General features: G+C 39.7%; 1 protein-coding gene across 1 annotated transcript; it reads right to left on the bottom strand.

Moving 5' to 3' along the window:
• Window positions 1-2,404: 2,404 nt before the first annotated feature.
• LOC144374014 (uncharacterized) lies at window positions 2,405-18,035 on the bottom strand. The gene is made up of 4 exons (XM_078036974.1): window positions 18,023-18,035; window positions 16,348-17,014; window positions 6,775-6,809; window positions 2,405-4,849 (listed from the first exon to the last, which is right to left on the bottom strand). The coding sequence occupies exons 1-4, from the start codon at window positions 18,033-18,035 to the stop codon at window positions 4,776-4,778; spliced, it is 789 nt and encodes a 262-aa protein (XP_077893100.1). The 3' UTR covers window positions 2,405-4,775.
• Window positions 18,036-20,597: the final 2,562 nt, after the last annotated feature.

The following is a 20,597-nucleotide window of genomic DNA, read 5'->3' as shown; positions in this document are numbered from 1 at the left end:
AGACCAATATACTAAATCAACATATACACAAAAATCCTTAATAAAATGTTGGCAAACCACATTCAAAAACACATTAACAAGAGTAGACAATATGAATAGCTGGATTAATCTCAGGGATGCAAGGTTGGTTTAATATACACAAGTAAAAAATATAATTCATACCATAAATAGAATTAAGAATACATTCTCTCAATAGATACAAAAAAAAATAAAGAATTTGAAAATATTCAGCACTCATTCATGTTAGAAACACAGGAGAAATCAGGGATAGGAAAAACATACCTCAACATGATGAAGGCTAGATGCAACAAACCCAAAGTCAACCTCATACTAAATAGAGAAAAACTGAAAGCATTTCCTCTGAAATCAGACACAATGAAAGGTTATTTATTCTGATCACTCCTATTCATTACAGTTGTTGAAATACCAGCCAGAGCAACCAGGCAACATTAGAAAACTAAAGAAGAATAGGAAAAGTAGTAGTCAAATTATCTCTGCTGACTGATGATCTGATTTTATACAAAGAGGACGCAAAAATCTCCAGCAGAAGTCTTGTAGATCTGATAAAAAACACTCAAAAGAAGTAGCATACAAGATGAACACAAAAAAATCAGTAGCTTTCCTATATCCCCATAATAAATCTGCCAAAAAAGAAATCAAAAAATCATTTCATTCAATTGAAAAATAAACAAGAATAAATCTAACTCAGGAGATAATAGAACTCTAACAATAAAAATTATAAAACACCAAAGAATGAAAATGAATAAGGCTTTACAAGATGGAAACAACTATGTTGCAATTACCACATCAGAAGTAAAATAAATATCACCGATTACGTATTAATTCTCCTAGGAAAGATTAATACTATTAAAATGACCATATTTTAATGGGGATATAGGAAAGCTACTGATTTTTTTGAACCCTTTGTATAAAATCAGATCATCAGTCAGCAGAGATAATTTGACTACTACTTTTCCTATTCCACAGGTTCAACAATGTAGTAAGACCCTACCTCAAAAGCAGATGAATGAAAGAAGGGCTGGGGATATAGTTCTGCAGTAGAACACCCCTGGATTCAATCATCAATACTGGAAAAATAAAAAAACTGACATTTTATCTCTCTTATTTGAACATTATAATCTCCTAATAACATTGCGATTTCAGCATAGTGCAGTGATTAAGAACATGGACTCTGGAACCAGACTGTTCTAGAAAGCTGTATGACTTTGGGCAGATCTCTGTGTCTCAGTTTCTTCATCTGTAAGATGGAAATAGCAATAGATTGTTGAGTATTAAACTATTTAATATATTAAAATGTCATCTGTAGCCAGGTATGGTGGTACACACCTGTAATGGTAGTTTCTCCAGAAGCTGAGGCAGGAGGATCACAAATTCAAGGCCAACCTGGGCAACTTAGGGAGACCCTGTCCAAAAATTTAAAATGAACAGGTCAGGGGCATAGCTCAGTAGAGTATTTGCCTAGCATGTGTGAGACCCTGGGTTTAGTCCCCACCTACCACCACCATCAAAAAAATCCATTGTGTTATTACAGTGATAATATTTTGCTAAGTATTTTTTAGCTTCTCTCCTCCCCCTCAGCCCTTTACCCCTCATCTCATGCAGGCAGGGCCTCTTGAGGCATGTGCTATACCACGGAGCTATATTCCCAGCCTAGCACTTTAAAAAAAATTTTAAAAATTATCCAAGAGCATAAATAGTCAACTTTCTAAGTATGTGGAAACCTAACACTTTCTTTATTTTGCCCTCACACAAATTGAACTGGTGTTTGTAAATAATTACGTAGTCCCCAGGGTCTAAATTATAAGGCCATACTTGACTTTTTTTTAACCCGAGTCCCATCATATCCTAATTCATTCAGATCCCTTGTTTTTTTTCTGCAGCCATCTTCATCAAAGCCCTTCACTCCCCATCTCTTCCCATTGCCTTACACCACTATTGTAATAGTCACCTGAACAGTTCAGATCCTTCATTTTCCTCCTTTTAAAAAAAAGCAATATTATATACTTACACAAAAGGTCTCTGTAGTTTCTTATGGATTATAAACTATCATCTAAAATATGTAATGTCATTCAAGGAATGCCTTGATGTTTTTTCCAGTTTATCTCTGTTTTGTCTCAAATTCTTCATACCAGCTGATTTGGTCTGATCAATCATAAATGTAAATAAAAGGCAGATTCATTCATCCTTTAGCTATTTGGTAAAGTAATAGAGATTCCATAACATGATAAATTCATTGCAGGATTACATATTTCCCAGAAGCCTCTGCTTTTAAGAATTTCTTAAGATTTCAAATCCCTTGGCAAAGATTTTCAAACACGGCTTTTTTCATTAACAAGTCATAGATATGCTTGAAATATCAAAAAGAAGGATATGCCTTTTAAAATACATGCCATTAGACCTTTATTTCAACTCAGTCTCTTGGCCCACCTCATCCAAAGTTGACATTTAAAATTACAAACAGAAAAATGCATTCCATATTCTATGAAATTGGTAGACATTGAAGAAGATTTTCTATGGTTTATTTTAAAAAGACTTTTTATATACTATTGTCTTAAATTGCCTTTGATATTTTCCTTGCATATATACCAAATCAAAATGTGTCTAACAATGTATTCGATCTAATTAACCAATAACATGAGGAACTTTGTTTTATAACACAAAGAACTAGTTTGTGACTCTATAGAGAGTATGATTCCTTGAAATTTTAGCTAAACTTTTGCCTTTTTCCTCTCTAGATAATGTTAGCTCACAAAACAATTCAGTTCTGCTTAAAATTCAACTTTTTAAAAATAGTCTTTAGTTGTTAATAGACATTTATTTTATTCATTTATTTATATGTGGTGATAAGAATCGAACCCAGTGCCTCACACATGTCAGGCAAGCGCTCTGCTACTGAGCCACAATCCCAGCCCAAGATTCAGTCAACTTTGATGATGATAATGGTTATGTTCTTTTCACATGAAGGCATTTTAAAGAAATATTTTTATGAATTATTCTTCCTTTCCACTACTTTTTTGCAGATATAGTTCCAGATGCAGCTACTGAATATTTAGACCAAAGAAACGTGTTCTGTCATCTGACCCTACTTCCTTATCCCTTCACTTTTCTCACTTTCACAAACCCTGTGTTTTAGGGATCATGACAACTTCCTCATTTTTATTTCGCAAATGAAGTATTCTTACTTAAAATTTTTTCACTTGGTTACAGGAAATTTGATGTTGCTTATATTTTAAAAATCAGAAATTATTTTCCTTTTTCTACTCTTGCAATTAAGATGTGATGCCAGTTGGTGGCAGTAATATGCCATGGTGTCCTACTATCAGTCCATAATTGGGTTAAATCATGAATTTTTTTTCCTTTTTTTTTTTAACTCAGAACATAATTCCTTCCAAAAATGACAAATCAATTCTGCCCCAAAGTTTATAATAAGATGTATCCAAATTACCTTTCCTTTTAGAGTCAATAACATGGTTGCAGACAAAGTTCTATCCCTAAAAATGTAGAGGACCAGAACTACTCAGATATTTTAAAAAAAGAAGAAAGAAAAAGAGAAAGAAAAAAGAAATAAATCCATAGGCATAAGACTGGAACTAACATGGGAAGAAACTAACGGTTTCTACACATTATTTAAGATAGAGATTAAAGAATCAGTAGAACAACAATTTGCTTAGTCCAAGTTTCTTGGTGTCCTTGGAATTTTCACCTCATTTCAAAAGGCCTAGCCCACTTTTGGAAATCATCCTTGATCAAATAAATGACTAAGACATTGTTTCCATACACACAGAGAAACCAATCTAACAGACAGCTTAGCACAGCCCTGTCACAAAATAAAAATTAAAAAGGGCTAGGGATGTAGCTCAGAGGTAGATTGCTCCTGGGTTCAACCCCCAGTATCACAGAAAAAAAGAAACATTAAGTTTAGTTGGTCAGTATAACTAAGTTTGAATCTACTTTCATTCAGTAGTCCCAAGGCATTGTCTAGTACTCAGTGAAACTGAATGAAAGTATGGATTGATTTTTGTTGTTGTTTGCTTGCTTGCAGTGCTGGGTGTGGAACTCAGGGCCTCATACACAAGTACTCTACCTAGCCCTGGATTAAAAAGTGTTAACAAACAATAAAATAAATCTGTTACTGTGTACCGTATGATAAATGAGAGGATGAACAATTACAACAAAAGCATTCCAACAACCCTCTCTGAGCTTGACAGCAGGAATGTTCAACCTGTTTTCCTGGATTTAATAGATGATTAGTTTCTTAATTCCTCATCATTATCAGATGTTTACCCTTCCACCCAATGTAAATCATCTCTGGGTAAAATATTTTATGGAAACATATCTAAATGATTTTCCTATGATCTTTCATTGCATATATTTTATAACCAGGTTTATTTTGTAAAAAGAACTTTTATTATAAATATCACATGCATATGAATGACCTATTGAAACAATAAAAAGTTACTTGCTGTTATGGTTTAGATGTTAGGTGTCCCCCAAAAGCTCAAACCTGTGAGACAGTGCAAGAAGGCTTAGAGGTGAAATGATTGGATTATGAGAGCCTTCATCTTGATTGTGGTAATGGTTTAACAGGTATACATACATGAGGAATGGAATTGACCATCTACGGACTGAGACCTCCGAAACTGTACGTCCCCAAATAAACTTTTCCTCCTCTAATTGTTCTTGTTGGGTCTTTTAGTCACAGCAGAAAAAAAAAAAGATGACTAAAATACTTGCCCATATCTTTACTCTTGTTCTTAATTCTCCCCAGAGGCAGCCACTGTTATCTGTTTCCAAAAGCTTTTAGGCTTTCTCTTTAATCTTAGTGTTCCTAGGAAAGAAAATATAATAACAAGTTATCAGGATCAGAATTGCAGACCTTTCCTTCTAAATCAATGTAAACAATCAATAAATAAAATTAAATATAAATACCTTCTGTCAATGACACTTAGGTAGACGTATATTGAGTAGCTATTGCCATTTATGACAGACATTTGTTATTTTGTTTTTAGTGCAATTTTATCGATATAGGATTAACACAATAAATTACATATAATTAAAGTTTATAATTTGATGAGCTGTAACATGTATGTATACCCATTAAACTATTACCACAATCAAGATGACAAATATGTCATCTCTAAAAGTTGCCTCATTGGCCTTTGTAAACCATTTCTCTTCCTTTATTCATCTCAGGCAACCACTCATCCACTGTCTGTCCACTGATCTGCTTTCTGTTATTATAGGTTAATTGAATTTTCTAGAATTTAAAAAAAATGGATTAGTAAGTACAACATGCATTAGATCTGGTTTGGTTTTGCTTTTTTGTATTGTTTCTCTACTCAATAAATTATTTTGAGTTTCATCCATGTTGTATTCATTCCTTTCAAGTACTGCTATGGTACTCCTTTGTATGATCATACTACAGTTTGTCAGTGTACCTACTGATGGATGTTTGTATTCCAGCTTTGTCTTATAGTAAAGCTGCTGCAAACACTTAGACATTGTGATTATGCATCACCTGATCTGGTCTTGAGGTAAACTAAAATAGCTGTCTACAAAGCTAGGGCCTTCAGAAGCCGGAGAGGTAACATACAAAAGTGGAAAGAGGGACAGACATAATAAAAGCAACAATTTAAGCTCTGTGATGAACGGTGAACTGGCACTAGGCCGCCACACTGAGAGGGGTGGACACTAAGATCTCAAAGAGGAGAGGTCACACCCGTCTAAAGCCAGGAGCTGCTTCTCAGAGCCAGCTGATAGTCACCACCCTAGCCAGTGTTGCCAGACATTTTTTTTTTTAATCACCCAAAGAGCTGTCACAAATCCAGATTTCATGTGAAGTTTCTCAGGGTGTTTCGTTTTGTGTTTGTATTTAAGATAATATAATTTTCCTCCATTCCCAAGTATGGAAACAAATGAAAAATAAGATTTTAAAAAATCTGACAGATAGAAATCAAAATATTGGCTTGTATAAAAATCCTGATATTGGGCTGGGGTTGTTGCTCAGTGGTAGAGTACTTGCCTAGCATGTGTGAGGCACTGAGTTCGATTCCCAGCCCACATAAAAATAAACAAATAAAATAAAGGTATCATGTCCATCAACGAATAAAAAAATATTTTAAAAAAATCCTCTCAGTGGTAGAGCGCTCGCCTCACATGTGGAAGCCACTAGGTTCAATCCTCAGCACCACATAAAAATAAAATAAAGGGGGCTAGGGTTGTGGCTCAGTGGCAGAGTGCTCACCTAGCATGCATGAGGCACTGGGCTCAATGCTCAAAACCTCATAAATGTAAAATAGAGATATTGTGTCCACCTAAAACTAAAAAATATTTTAAAATCCTGATATTTACTTAATTGGGTATTAAATATAAGCAGCATTCCTTGATTTATTCTTTCTGCTTTTGATGATGTTTGAAATTTTTATAATAAATAAAATTTATAAAAAATTACATTGCATAAAGCCAATTAAACAAAGAGGTAAGGTTTAGCAAATGTACTTGTTACCCACAACCAGATATATCACCCAGTCAAAAGCAGAACTGGACAACTTCATAGATTTTGGTCTGCCACATAAAACAGAAAATTTGTTAAATCCTACAGACAAGAGGGGGAAAAAACAGAGAGAAACAAAGTGAGACTGAAACAAAAAGCCCAGAATGGGCTTAGTGTTTTAAATTTGGTTCCTTCTTCTGATCTCAACTGTTAGTGAAATTATTCCTACTTCCCTAGAAAGTAAGGGATTAAGCTCTTACCATTTTTTTTCCTCATGGGAGTGGAAGTTTTCTCCCTGATATGAAAACAAAAACAATAAGAGATTTAAATGTTTCATGAACATGGTGATATGCTACCACCATCCCCCTTCGAGTAAGGATTTGTCCCAGCTATTGAGCCTGCTGTTGACCGAGTCTTTGGTGCCTTTAGAACTGTTGCATTTGCAGACTGTCACCTTTGCTAAGGTCCTCTCCCAGCCTGGTCCACATATCGATTGGGGATCAAAGTGGAAATATAAGAGACTGGCCAACTTGCCCAACTTGGGACAACTATAATAGTCATTTTGAACCTCCAAAACTCCCTATGGTATCTGCACAATCTCTCTCCCCAATCCTTTTTTCTTTCCCACTCTTCTACAAGCGTTTAATCCAAAGGGCACTCTCCAAATACCCTACCTGTTCATGTCTTGTCGTCACCTTCCCAGGAAACTCAACTTATAACTGTTGAGGGCAAGAATAAGGTCTGAAGGAGCAAGCAATAAGATGGGGTTTTGCATATGAGCATTAGATGCCTACCTGACATTGAGGGCTCCTATCACAAGTTACAGTCTAAGTCTTAAAATTTTTATGGATGGTTAATGGGATTGGTACACCAGTGGAATGGTACATATAGGGAAAATGAAAATTATAAGAACAATGGAATTGGGTATTTCTCTGGACTAAAAATGTGATTGTACTGGGATATAGGGCTTTTAGGAGATAATTCAGGTTAAATTAGATTGTAGCAGTGAGCCCTAATATAATGGGATTCATGGCCATACAGAAAGAGGAAGAGAGCTGTGTCTCTTTGTGAACACACTGAGGAAAGAATGTGAGAGAACAAAGCAAGAAGATGGTGGTCTGCAAGCCAGGAAAAGAGCCTTAACCAGGAACCAAATGAGCCAGCACCCTGATTTTGCATTTCTCAGACCCTGAAACTGTGAAAAATTTCGCTTTGTTAAGCAATCTGTCTAAGGCATTTTTTAAAAATATTTATTTTTTAGTTGTAGTTGGACACAATACCTTTATTTTATTTATTTATTTTTATGTGGTGCTGAGGATTGAACCCAGGGTCTAACATGCGTAAGGTGAGCGCTCTGCCATTGAGCTCCAACCCCAGCCCTGTCTATGGCATTTAAAAAAATATATTCTTTTAGTTTTAAATGGATACAATATCTTTTTTAAAATGTATTTATTTTTAAGTGGTGCTGAGGATTGAACCCAGTGCCTCACATGCATGAGGCACACTGTACCACTGAGCCCCAGCCCCAGCCCCTGTCAATGGCATTTTATTGTAATAGCACATGGTGATTAAGATTATTGTTTAGCTGGATGAATGGACTGGAAATAAGTTAATGAAAAGCTGAGAGTGATTAATATCCAACCGAAAGCTCAAAGTGACTACTTAGTACCTCACAAAAAAGAAGAGAAAAAAAATCTCCTGAAGTAGGAGTCCATAATAAGCCAAAGAATGAATTCAGTCAGAGTGAGCTAAACTCCAGTCAAGACAGGTATATTAAGCTAAGAGCAGAGTCTTAGTTGAGAAAGAATGGGGCTTGACAATCAGATGAGGACATTTCCAGAAATGGTCCCCCATTACTCAGAGATGATTCAGACATGTCTCTTCATTAAAATAATAAGTGTCTCCTCTTTGCCCTCAAGATTTGTTCACAGGTTCTCTCTTTCCGTAGGCCTTAACTAGTGTTAAGTCTCAATATGCTGGATATTGTCATTCAGGAAAGGACCTATATCCCAAAAGATCTTTAATACCCAGCCAGCATAAACTGGAAAAAAAAGTATAGAATTAAATTTTGAGAGTGCTTAATGATAATGAAAGGAACATCAGATTGGATAAGGGAGAAGTATATTCGGAAACACCCTCCCAGTACTAAGGATCTAAAACCATATCAAGACCTCCAACAGTTAGTGTGAATGGGTTCCAGAAGCATGAAAAAATTGATGACCCATATCAAATGAGGCTAAAATGTCACCATTGCCATGACAGAGAGTAGAAGAATAAATTTAAAGGATCAGGAATTTTATTATGCTGAAGAATATTTACTTTATAAAGATGGAAACCCCACCAGATGACTATTTTACATAAGGCCATTATTTACACCATATTTCAAGGCCATTAGAAATGCACCGTTATGCTGGACTGGGGACATAGTTTAGTGGTAGAGTGCTTGCCTAACATGCATGAGGCCTTGAGTTCAGTTCCCAGCACTATGGTTAAAAAAAAAAAAGAAAAAGAAACAGATGTGCTATTGTTGGGGCACCAGTATCTCTAAGATGATGACTAGTGACTCCCTGTAGGCCAGAACTGATGGTAAAAGAAGCCATGGAAGAATGAGTTTCACTGATAGCAATAGGGATAACAGGGTCCTAAAATGATCAAGGCCACGTAGTGGTTATTAACTGTCAGAAGTCAAGTTGGACAATTATTATAAAGTCCCAGGTGCAGTGAGGAAAAAGAGAGCCACAGAAAATAATATGAAGATAATTAATATGATGATCCTGAGGGAAAAATAAATGGACAGTTAATGAGGATACTACTCATTTTGTACCATTTGATAAATTCTAGGATTTATAACCAGGAGAGTGAAGCAGTCTCCTCAATTAAAATAATGATTCCTTGACAAGTTTCCAAACATGAATCTGTTTTTAGATCTAAAACCATGAACTCAAAGAAAGACAGGTTCCCATGAAGATGGACTTGAAATACCATGATAAATGTGCATAGTACCAATTTCCTCAGTATTTCCCCAAAGATTGTTTCAGAACCTTTAGACCTAAAGCCATTTACTCAGATAACTGTCCACTGGGAACATGGGATTACCTAAACACTTCAAGGACCATAAGTCCTAGAATCTGAATTGACATTCTTACTTAGAGATCAAAAGAATAATCATGGTCCCTCTGTTAGAGTACGTACATATGGGAACAGTATATAACACCAAGGTCTGAATGTTTGTGCCCCACTCCCAATTCCTATGATGAAACTCAATCCCTACTGTGATAGTTTCAAGAGGTGGGGCCTCTGAGAGGTCATCAGATCATTAGTATATATCTTAAGGTATTGGAATTACAGATAATTTTTATTTTCTTTATATTTTTGTGCTCATTCCAAATTTTCTATAGTAAACATACACTGTTAGAATCACAGAAAACATGTTTTAAAACTAAACAATACTATTATATATCTTGATGCAGTTATTTCTAGAAACTGAATAGAATTGCAAACATCATTGTTAACTTATTTCCAAAGCTGAAAAACAGTTGCATCTAATATTTTAAAACATACAATATAAAGAGATGACATTAAAATACTAACATTGATATTTTAACTGATGAAAGATCTATTGAAATAATTGCAACTGGGCACAATGGTGTATGCCCATAATCCCAGCTACTAGGGAGGTTGACCAAGGAGAATTGCAAGTTAGAGGGCAGCCTGGGTAATTTATCTGCTTTGGAGTTGAGCCCAATCTCTCTCCACCACTGCAAAATCTCATTGCTTGCCTGGCGCAGTAGCACATGCCTGTAATCCCAATGACTGGGGAGGCTGAGGCAGGAGAATCTTGAGTTCAAAACCAGCCTCAGCAAAAGCGAGGCACTAAGCAATTCAGTGAGACCCTGTCTCGAAATAAAATACAAAATAGGGCTGGGGATGTGGCTCAGTGGTAGAGTGCCCTGGAATTCAATCCCCAATACCCCCCACCCCCCAAAAAAATCTCATGGCTTGTTACCAATCACAATGATCCTGAATGAAGTATTCGCTATCATGCTTTGATGAGTATTTATTGAATTTTTTTCCTTGAACAGGATCTATCAGGATCTTGTCCTTAAAGATCCAGATCACTCTGTAGCCCCTTACCTGTGTGTACTTACATCTCTTCTTTAAGCTCATATAGCCTGAAGGAGTATCTCCTGCCAATCTTTCTTTTTCTAGAAAAAATAAAAACTCTTTTTACTGATAACTTTTCATTCGTGAACTGTTAAAGACAAAATCAATTCCTTAGAAAATCTTAGAATACTGGAAGTGAAAAGAGCTTAGAGAACATCAAGTTTAAATGTGCTGCTTTAAAGTTGAGAAACTGGTAGTTTCAGGGGAGGTTAATTGGTTTGTTCAAGGTCACACAGTGACCTAGCAGCAGAGCTAACAATAGAACTTAGGCTTTTCATCCTTAGTCAGGAGCCTGTGCCCAACACCACCTGCTGTGTGGGCAGACTGCCAGTCTGCCTGTCTCCATCTCTTAAAGATCATTAAAGTGGTTCATAAACTACCTTGTGGCTGCAGCGGAGTTCACTCTAATTTTTATCACATTGATTATTATTACATATAATATTAAATAACCAGCATGAGCAATTACCTCTTTAGTTTTACAATGAGAATTTTTTGAAGGTTAACTGAGAGAGAAAATTGTAATGCATTTAGGAAATTTGGTGGCAGGCTAGTTGGGTGAAGAGGGACTGGGGGTGTAGCTCAATGGTACAGTACTGGATGAGCATGTGCAGGCCCCAGGTTTGATCCCCAGCACTACAGAGAGAAAGAGGGGGGTGGTAATGAAGTGAAGGGGCAGAAGAGCAAAAGCAGGAAGCCAGAGTGAACTATTTATACCCCAGTATTTCCAAAGAGCCTAGACTTGATGATTCTGTCCTCATGGAAAGATAGCCCCTGCTATAATTTGGATCTCAAATATCTCCCCAAAGCCCATATTTTAGAGGATCAGTACTCAGTTTGGAGCCCTTGGAAGACAATAGAAACCTTAAGAGGTGGAATCTTGTGGGAGGTTTTTCAGTCACTGGAGGCATGACCTTGAAGGAGATAGTGGTATTCAGCTCCTGCCTCTTCATTTCTTTCATCTGCTGCCATGAGGTAAATGTTTTTGCTCTACAATGTGCTCCCACCATGATATACTGCTCACCACAGACTCAAAAAGCAATGGGGTCTATTGGCCATGAACTGAAACTTCTAAAACGGTGTCAGAATAAACCTCTCCTCTTTTTAACTTTCTCATCTCAAGTATTTTGTTATAGTAACAGAAAGCAGGCTATAATTCAATACCCCCCTGCTTGCCTTATGTTTGTATTTTCATTATCAAATATGAGTGGACTTCCAGGAGCAAATTTGGATGCACCAAGTGCAGGTGCTAGGAAGTCACTTAAAATAAAACTTCCTGGAGAAAATGATCTCAATAGAAAGGTATAGACTAAGAGAAAGAGTTGCCAGGAATAAATTATTTCTGATTGTATTTTTTATTTTTTAGTGTTGTATTCAATGAATGCTTGTTGATCAGCATGTCAAATCCTATCTTATCTGCTACATATCAGAAGCCAACCAACACTCATTCCTCTTTTTCTTGGTAATGGTTTCTCATATTTATTCCCATGATCCATGTGCTTCAGGAAAACCTGATGCTCCCCTCTTCTGATTTAGAGACCGAATATTAATACGAGGTACAGTGTTTCTGTTAAGCAAATAAACACTATCCCAGTCACCATAATGACTGGATCAGGGAAGCACAGGTTCACCTAGACTGAATTCAGGACGTTAACATTTGGGGCCAGAGAAGTGCTTTGCTCTTCTTTCCTTCATGTGAACAAAGAAGTACATGGGCCCAGCAGCTTCTGCCAGTCGTCTTGGAAGGGCCAAGAATAGAACAAACAATAAGGAAGTAGAATTGAGAAATAAAGAAACTGGGTCCTGATTCCATGATTTTAGCAAGTGTATAAGGCCTGACTTAGAATTCTAGGCTATTCAGTTACCCAAGTAATTATATTCCCTTATTGCCCAAATCAATCTATTTCACTTAGTTTAAAAGAATATATCAACATGCTCTTTTAAAAAAATTAAATACACACATATATATATATTTAATATATATATATATATATATATGTTTTATATATATATATATGTATATTTTAGTTGTAGCTAGACACAATACCTTTATTTATTTATTTTTATGTGGTGCTGAGGATCGAACTCAGGGCCTCGCATGTGCTAGGCAAGTGTTCTACCGCTGAGCCACAACCCCAGCTCTCAACATGTTCTTATTTGCATTTCTATTTATATGAACTTCTCTATAATCAGCTCAAAGTATCTACCAATGACTGGGGGAAGTGGGGTGGGATTAGGACTCTTAAAAAAAAGAGGAATTAATTAGAAAAAAAATGTCAAAATTCAGGGTTTTTTTGAGTAAAACGAGGAAAAGACAGTGGGAATAAGTAGGTAGGGTCTTGTGACTTTAACCTTTCCTGCAGAAAGTCCAGTGAACAGACTGCTGAGAAAGCTGTAAGTAGAGTGGGCTTGGATTCCACTGCCTCTTTGGAAATATGGGTGGAGAAATCCTCATGGGGTTGTTCTGTACCAACACAGGATGGGAAAGAAGAAGGAAGAGGAGCGCTGCCCAGGCAAGCAAAGTGAGGGCCCAGCTGACCCTCCTGACCCTCTTAACTCCAGAACCATATGGCAGGGATATGAAACTTACTGCATGCACCGTGAGAAATCCAGAAAGTAGAGAATGCTGCTAGGTTTGGCTAGCAGGTCAGCATGGTGGCAGCAGAGTGGCCTTGTAGCCAAAAGCTTCAGGCAGATTACCCAGGCTGGAAATCCTCCTGGTGTCCCACCCAGATGTCAGGGTGCTTCTGACTAGTGCCAGTGAGAACCAAGTAGTGCCAAGAGAAAATCTGCTTGGCTCTCCCTATTGATGATTGCTCATGTGATTAAAAGAATTCTTTTGGTAAGCTTGTGTTTTTCCCTGGGAGTGCTCTGTATTGTTGGTGGTGAATGTGTTTGACAGCATGTTCATGCATTTGCATTTTAAGTCAATATTTTATATTGTTGTCAAATATACACAACATAAAAATTACCACTCTATTCTCTTTCTTTTTTGGTTTTAGGGATTGAACCCTAGGCTTCTCATATGCTAAGTACCTGCTCTAGAGGTAAGCTAGACCCCTAGCTCCACTGTAACTCTATTTTTTTTTGTACCAGGTATTGAACCTAGGGGCACTTAACCGCTGAGCCACATCCCCAGCCCTTTTTATATTTTATTGGTGTGTGCCACTGTCCCCAGCCATTTTAACTATTTTAAGTGCATGGTTCCTCAGGCATTAAGTATAGTCACAATTTTTAGTGCTTATAGTTATACATAATAGTGGAGTTTCTTGAAATATACTCACAAATGCAGATAATATAGTTTTCTCTATTTCAATCCTAATACTGCCTCTTCCCTCCCCTCCTTCTTCCCCCTTGAACCCTGCTTCTATTCTACTGATCTCCCTTCTATCTTTATGAGGTGCCTTTTTAAATTCCTTTTTTCTTTCTAGCTTCCTCATGTGAGAGAAAACATTTAACCCTTGACTTTCTGAGTCTGGCTTATTTCACTTATTTCTCCAGTTCCATTAATTTATCAGCAAATGCTATAATTTCATTCTTTTTATGGCTGAGTAGAACTCCATTTTGTGTGTGTGTGTGTGTGTATGTGTGTGTGTTTGTGTATTTCACATTTTCCTTATCAAAAATAAAAAGAAATCCAGGTGTGGTGGAGCATGCCTGTGATAACAGCCACCCAGGAGGTTGAGGCAGGAGGATCGCAAGTTCAGAGTCAGCCTTAGCAACTTAGTGAGGCCTTAAGCAACTCAGTGAGACTCTTTCTCTAATAAAATATAAAAAAGGGCTGGGGATGTGGCTCAGTGGTTAAGTGCCCCTGGGTTCAACCCCTGGTACCAAATAAATAAATAATAAGAGATAAAGCATATTTTTATGCAACAATCACTACTACCTATATCCAGAACTGTTTCATCTTCCCCAACTGAAATCTTACACTCACTAACCTACTACATACACTGAGTTCTCATTCCCCACACTCAGCCCTGCTACTATTATTCTACTTTTTGTCTCTATGGATTTGACTACTGCTCTTAGGTATCCCATATAGATGGAATCATTCGATAACTTTCCTTCCGCTATCGGCTTATTCCAGTTGGCATAAGGTCCTTAGGATTCATGCATGTTCAACAGCATGTGTCAGAATTTTATTCCTTTTTAAGGTTGAATCATATTTCATTGTATGTATATACCACATTTTGTTTATCCATTCATCTATCAGTGAACACTTGGGTTACTTCCACATTTTTTTTTGTGGTACTGGAGATTGAACCCAGGGCCTTATGCATGCAAGGTAAGTGCCCTACCAACTGAGCTATATCCCTAGCCCAAAATTATTTATTTATTTTTATATGGTGCTGAGGATCAAACCCAGGGCCTCGAACATGCTAGGCAAGCACTCTACTGCTAAGCTACAACCCCAGCCCACTTCCACATTTTGACCATTGCAAATAATGCTACAAATATGGGTGTACAAATATCTGTTTGAGTTCCTGACTTTTTTATCTTTTGGGTGTGTACTCAGAAGTAGAATTTCTGGAAAGTATGTTAATTCTATGGTAATTCTTAATCTTTTTAAGAACTCACTACACCTTTTCCTACATTGGTTGCACAATTTTACATGCTCACCAATAATACTCAAGGGTTCAGTTTATACATATCCTTGATAACCCTTCTTATTTTATGTTTTATTGTTAACATTCCTAATGGGTATGAAGTAGCAGCTCATTGTGGTTTCAATTTGCATTGCCAAATGGTTAGTGATGCTGAACATCTTTTCATGTGCTTATTGACCATTTGTGTGTCTGTTTTAGGGAAAAGCCTATTCAAATCTTTTGCCTATTTTTAATCTGGGTTGTTTGTTATTTTTGTTTTGGAGTTGCAGGAGTTCTTGAAGTATCAGAATAGTAATCCATTATCAGATACACGATTTGCAAATATTTTCTCCCATTCTGTGGTTTGTGTTTCCACTTCGTTAACATTGTCTTTTTTTTCCTCCCCTTGCAGTACTGGGGCTTGAACCCAAGAATACTCTACCACTGAGCTACATACAAAGCCCCCCCGCCCCCCCCCCGTTTTGGGGTGCTGGGGATTGAACTCAGGGCCCTATCTGTGGGAGACAAGCACTCTACCAACTGAGCTATATCCCCAGCCCAGCCTCCCCATTAAAAAAAAATTTTTAGTTGTAGATGGACACAATACCTTTATTTAGTATTTTTTTATATTTATTTTTTAGTTGTACACAATATCTTATTTTTTTAATGTGGTGCTGGGGATCGAACCCATGCCTCACATGTGCTAGGCAAGCACTGTATCACTGAGCCACATCCCTGGCTAAATTACTAAAGCTATCCCTGAACTTGTGATCCTCTTGCTTCAACCTCCACAGTCATTGGGATTACAAGTGCACCACTGTGCCTGGCATTAATGTGATCTTTTTAGGGGGTGTTGAGGGGGAAACATGGATTGAACTCAGGGGCCTTGACCACTGAGCCACACACATCCCCAGTCCTATTTTGTATTTTATTTAGAAACAGGGTCTCACTGAGTTGCTTAGCACTGGTCTGAGCTATGTCCTTGGGGACCACCCGGGACCATCCACTCCCCGGCCTGCCCCGCTCCCCCCCCCCCCCCCCCCCCCCCCCCCGCCACCGCCACTCCGGGAGGCGCGGGTCACCTACCAGTCGGTGTGCGGCTCGTCGACGACCAGCAGCACCTTGGCCTTCCTGGCGGCGGCGGGCGCGGGCGCGGGCGCGTCCACCAGGCCCGCCGAGGCGGCCGTCTGCTTCACGGCTTGGGACAGCGAGCTGAAGAAGCTGCTGCCCACCGACGGCGCCGCCGCGGGCTGCGGCGTGGGCTGCGGCGCGGGCGCTGGGGCGGGCTGCGGCCTCCGCTCGGGCCCGGCGAGGCGGCCGGGGTCGCCGACGAGGCCGAAGCCGCCCCCGAGGGTGGCGGCGGGGGCTGCTGGGGCTCGGGCCGCTGCAGGTCGGTCATGTAGCCATTGGGCAGGTTGGCGATGAAGCTGCTGTCCGACAGCCGGCGCCTCAGGAAGTTCATCATCTGGTTTGAGGGGCTGGGGGCGCGCGGGGCGGCGGGACCGGGAGGCGCGGAGGGAGGCGAGGGGCGGAGGGCGAAGCTGAGGCGGCGGCTGAGGCGGCTGAGGCAGCTGAGGCTCCGTCGGCGGCGCGCGAGCCCAGCAGACAGCCGCGGCGCACTGGGCGGGCGAGCCGGGCAGCGCGAGGCTGGGCGGGAGGCGAGGGGCGGGGCTACGATTGGCCCCGCCCCGCGCCGCGGAGTCGGCCCCGCCCCCGCCTTGCCGCCCGCGCTGAGGGCTCCTGGCCGCCTTCTCTCAGCTCTGAGGGGACTTGGAGGATAGGGAGAGCCAGGCCCCCCGTCACCTGAGCGTGACTGTGTGGAGAGGGCGTGAGAGCTAGTCCTTCTCCCCCGAAGGAAGGGAAGAGGGAGCTGAGAGTCTCCCCACCACCTTTTTTTGGTTGGAGAGAAAAGAATCGTGTCCCAGCCGAGATGGAGGCGCAGGACACCACCCCCACTCCTTTTGGAAGGAAGAGAGGTGAGGAAAAAGGAGCCATCCCCCTCGCGCGTGTACACACACACACACACACACACACACACACACACACACACACACGGGTGCATCCCGTAATGAGAAAGAAAAGAACCACCTCCTCTTGAGGTGAGGAAAAAGGAGCCATCCCCCTCGCGCGTGTACACACACACACACACACACACACACACACACACACACACACGGGTGCATCCCGTAATGAGAAAGAAAAGAACCACCTCCTTTCCCAAAGCCAGGGAGAAATGAGCCATGTCCCCAATCTTCAGGTGAGGGAGAAAGGAATAATTCGCCCCCACTAACAAGGACCCGTGTATGGTGAGATTTAAAAAAAAAAAAAGGAACGACTCCTTCTTCCTCAAGGCTGAGAGAATGTGTCTCCCCACCCCAAGAGGAGGTCAAGACCACAGGGAGGGCTACCTCCTCTACTTTGAGAGAAAGGGATCCTATCTGATGTCTGAGAAGGAGCCATGGGGTGCATTTTTAGTGGCCCACCTAATAGCTCGAACTTCTCTCCACCTCCTCACTGATCAGAGAGAGGAAGCCATGGGAAGTTTGGAAACCCTCTCTGCAGGACCCCACGAAGGGGATGTCTAAGCCCCCCTCCTTCTACTTCCTTGACCTGCATTGGTGCATTCAGTGCTGTTGAATGATGTTTGGTTTTTCCCAGTCCAGTCATTGTTCACATCTGCCTTACCATCCACGAGGACTTTTCTGATTGTCACCTTCTGTGTGCCTGGACTCTCAATCTTGTGGGACCCTGGGGCTTTTACTTTCACCTCTCATGGTGTATATCTCATGGGATATACATGTCCGTTGTATTGGAGCACAATGGAGCAGATGTGCTTTGCGAATAGACCACCTAGAGTGATAAATGACCTTGGACAAATTACCCCCCTCTGAACCACTTTTCTCCAGATGATAAAAAAAAAGAGCAGAAATAACACTTTTTGAGGATGTTCGAGTAAATGAGAGCATGTGTGAAAAACATCTGGTATAGCGTGGATATTACAGAAGTGATGCCTAAATTATTATTATTTAAATTGGCTCTCAGTTCGCATTAACTGGGCTGGGAATCAGTAAGTGGCTTGTCACTGATATTGGCAGGCCATTCTTGCTTCCTACATCCCAGCTGGCACAGCTTGGGGCTTGGAGATGTGCAATCCAACTCTGAGTCAGTGTATCAGAGGAGTGTGCAGTCGATTGTAATAATGCAGCGGGCTTTCCTGCTACCAGGTCCCAGGCTCAGGGATGGGAGCAATTAGGAAGTGGCCCCTGAGTATGAGAAGTTTGGAATCTATGAGGAATCGAGGGGAACACAGGAATGATTCACCACAATAAGATGGAGGAGATGCCTTGGGTAAGGTACTCTAAGTACACCAAGGAGGGAAGAATTTGTTCTGTCTGTGAGGCTTGGGAAAGGTAATACTGAGCTGAGTCTTGAGGCATCTGTAAGAGTTTACCAGTAGAGAGTGGAGGAAGTGCTCAAGTGGATATGGTAAGGAGCTATTGTAGCTGATGACTTCTCTAGGAATATTCCCTCAATCCTCTAGGAGCACCATGTATTGTCTTTGTTAGAACTCCTGAAGAAAGTATAATAAAATATTGTGGTGACTAGAATGTAAGCTTTTTAAGAATAGGTTGGGTCTTAACCATCTGTGACCCCAGCATCAGGCACCATACCTGACACAGGTCGTTTGAAAGGTGAACTGTATTCTTATCCACCCCAGTTCTTATCTATTGAAGAAATACTGATGTCACTAATAATTAAATAAGGCTAATTTAATGCAATGTCCTTCCTGGAAGTATTTTGAGGGAATCAAAGGAATCTTTTCCAAAGATATGTATCTCTACTGGTGGGATGTCAGGCACTGTGTCACTTCTGCTTTTTATGTGACTGGAGACATCCTTTTTATATAACTATATATAAAACTTAATTGATAGATGATAGATAGAAGATAGATTTTATTAATTCTCCCAGTAAGCTTGTAGTGTATGTGTAATTTTTTTAAATGAACCAATTAACAAATATGTTTTGAGTGCCTAATTCACATGAACATTATGCTAGGGATTGGAGTATAAAAGAGATTAAAAGATGAATCAAACCCAAGTTCTTGCCTTAAGAAGACAGTTCAGGCCTGGTGCAGTGGTGCACATCTATCATCCTAGCCACTCAGGAGGCTGAGGCAGGAGGATTGCAAGTTTGAGGCCAGCCTCTGCAACTTAGTGAAACCCTGAATCGAAATAAAAAAGGGCTGGGGATGGAGCTCAATAGTAGAACACTCCTAGGTTAAAATCCTCAGTACTGCAAAAAATAAAAAAATAAAGAAAGAAAGAATGAGCAAAATCTGAAGCTGTACTCACAAGAAATAAGATTGTATGATCTACTCCTGGAAACCAAAATCCTTTTCCTTGTTGTGGCTTTATTCCTTGAACTTTTGCAAGGCACCTGGCATGTAGTATGCCCTCCAGCATTTGTAGGGGAGGCTCAGAGAGACTCTGGTTGTGTACTGATGTTCCCTCTGATCCACAGTTTTGCAGTGGTGTGCATGGTGCCAGTTACCTGTGGTCAACTGCAATACTAAGTGGAAAATTCCAGGAACAATTCATAAGTTTTGAGTTATACATCATTCCGAGTAATGTGATGAAATTTCCCACTGTCCTGTTTTGTCACGGGGGATGTGAATCATCCCTTGATCCAGTGTGGATGTACTGGCCACCCATTAGTCACTCAGTGGCTGTCTCCATTATCCCATCAACGGTCATGGTACCAGGGTGCTTAGGTTCAAGTGACCCTTGTTTTACTTCATGACCCCCCAAAGCACAAAAATAATGATTCTGGCCAAAAAAGAATATGCCAATGAGGAGCTGTAAAGTGCTTTCTTTAAGTGAAAAGGTGACTGTTCTCAATTTAATAAGAAAAAAATATATGCCAAAATTGCTAAGATCTACGGACAGTCAGATGTTTTGAGAGACCAGATTTGTACCACTTTTATTGTAGCATATTGTTATAATTGTTCAATTTTATTATTAGCTATTACTATTAACCTCTTTCTGTGCCTAATTTATAAATTAGACCTTGTCATACATATATATGTTTAGGAAAAAATATAGAGAGATTTTTGTGGTTTTAGGCATCAATTGGAGTCTTGGAGTATATTCCCTGAAGGTAATGGAGGACTACTTTGTATGTTAATGTCATTAGTGTTCATCCAGCTTGTCTTTTCATGAGTCTCTCAAGGTGTGGGATTCTGTGTTCCGTTTCTCAGAATGATCTATAACGCCAGATAAAGCATCTAACACAGATTAGTCTCCCAATCATGGGATGTAGATCGGAATGTTCCCAGA

Source organism: Ictidomys tridecemlineatus, unplaced genomic scaffold (genome assembly GCF_052094955.1).
Source record: "Ictidomys tridecemlineatus isolate mIctTri1 unplaced genomic scaffold, mIctTri1.hap1 Scaffold_55, whole genome shotgun sequence".
Classification (NCBI taxonomy): Eukaryota; Metazoa; Chordata; class Mammalia; order Rodentia; family Sciuridae; genus Ictidomys; species Ictidomys tridecemlineatus.
The sequence above is the reverse complement of the archived record's forward strand: the minus strand, read 5'-3'. Positions and strand labels throughout refer to the sequence as shown.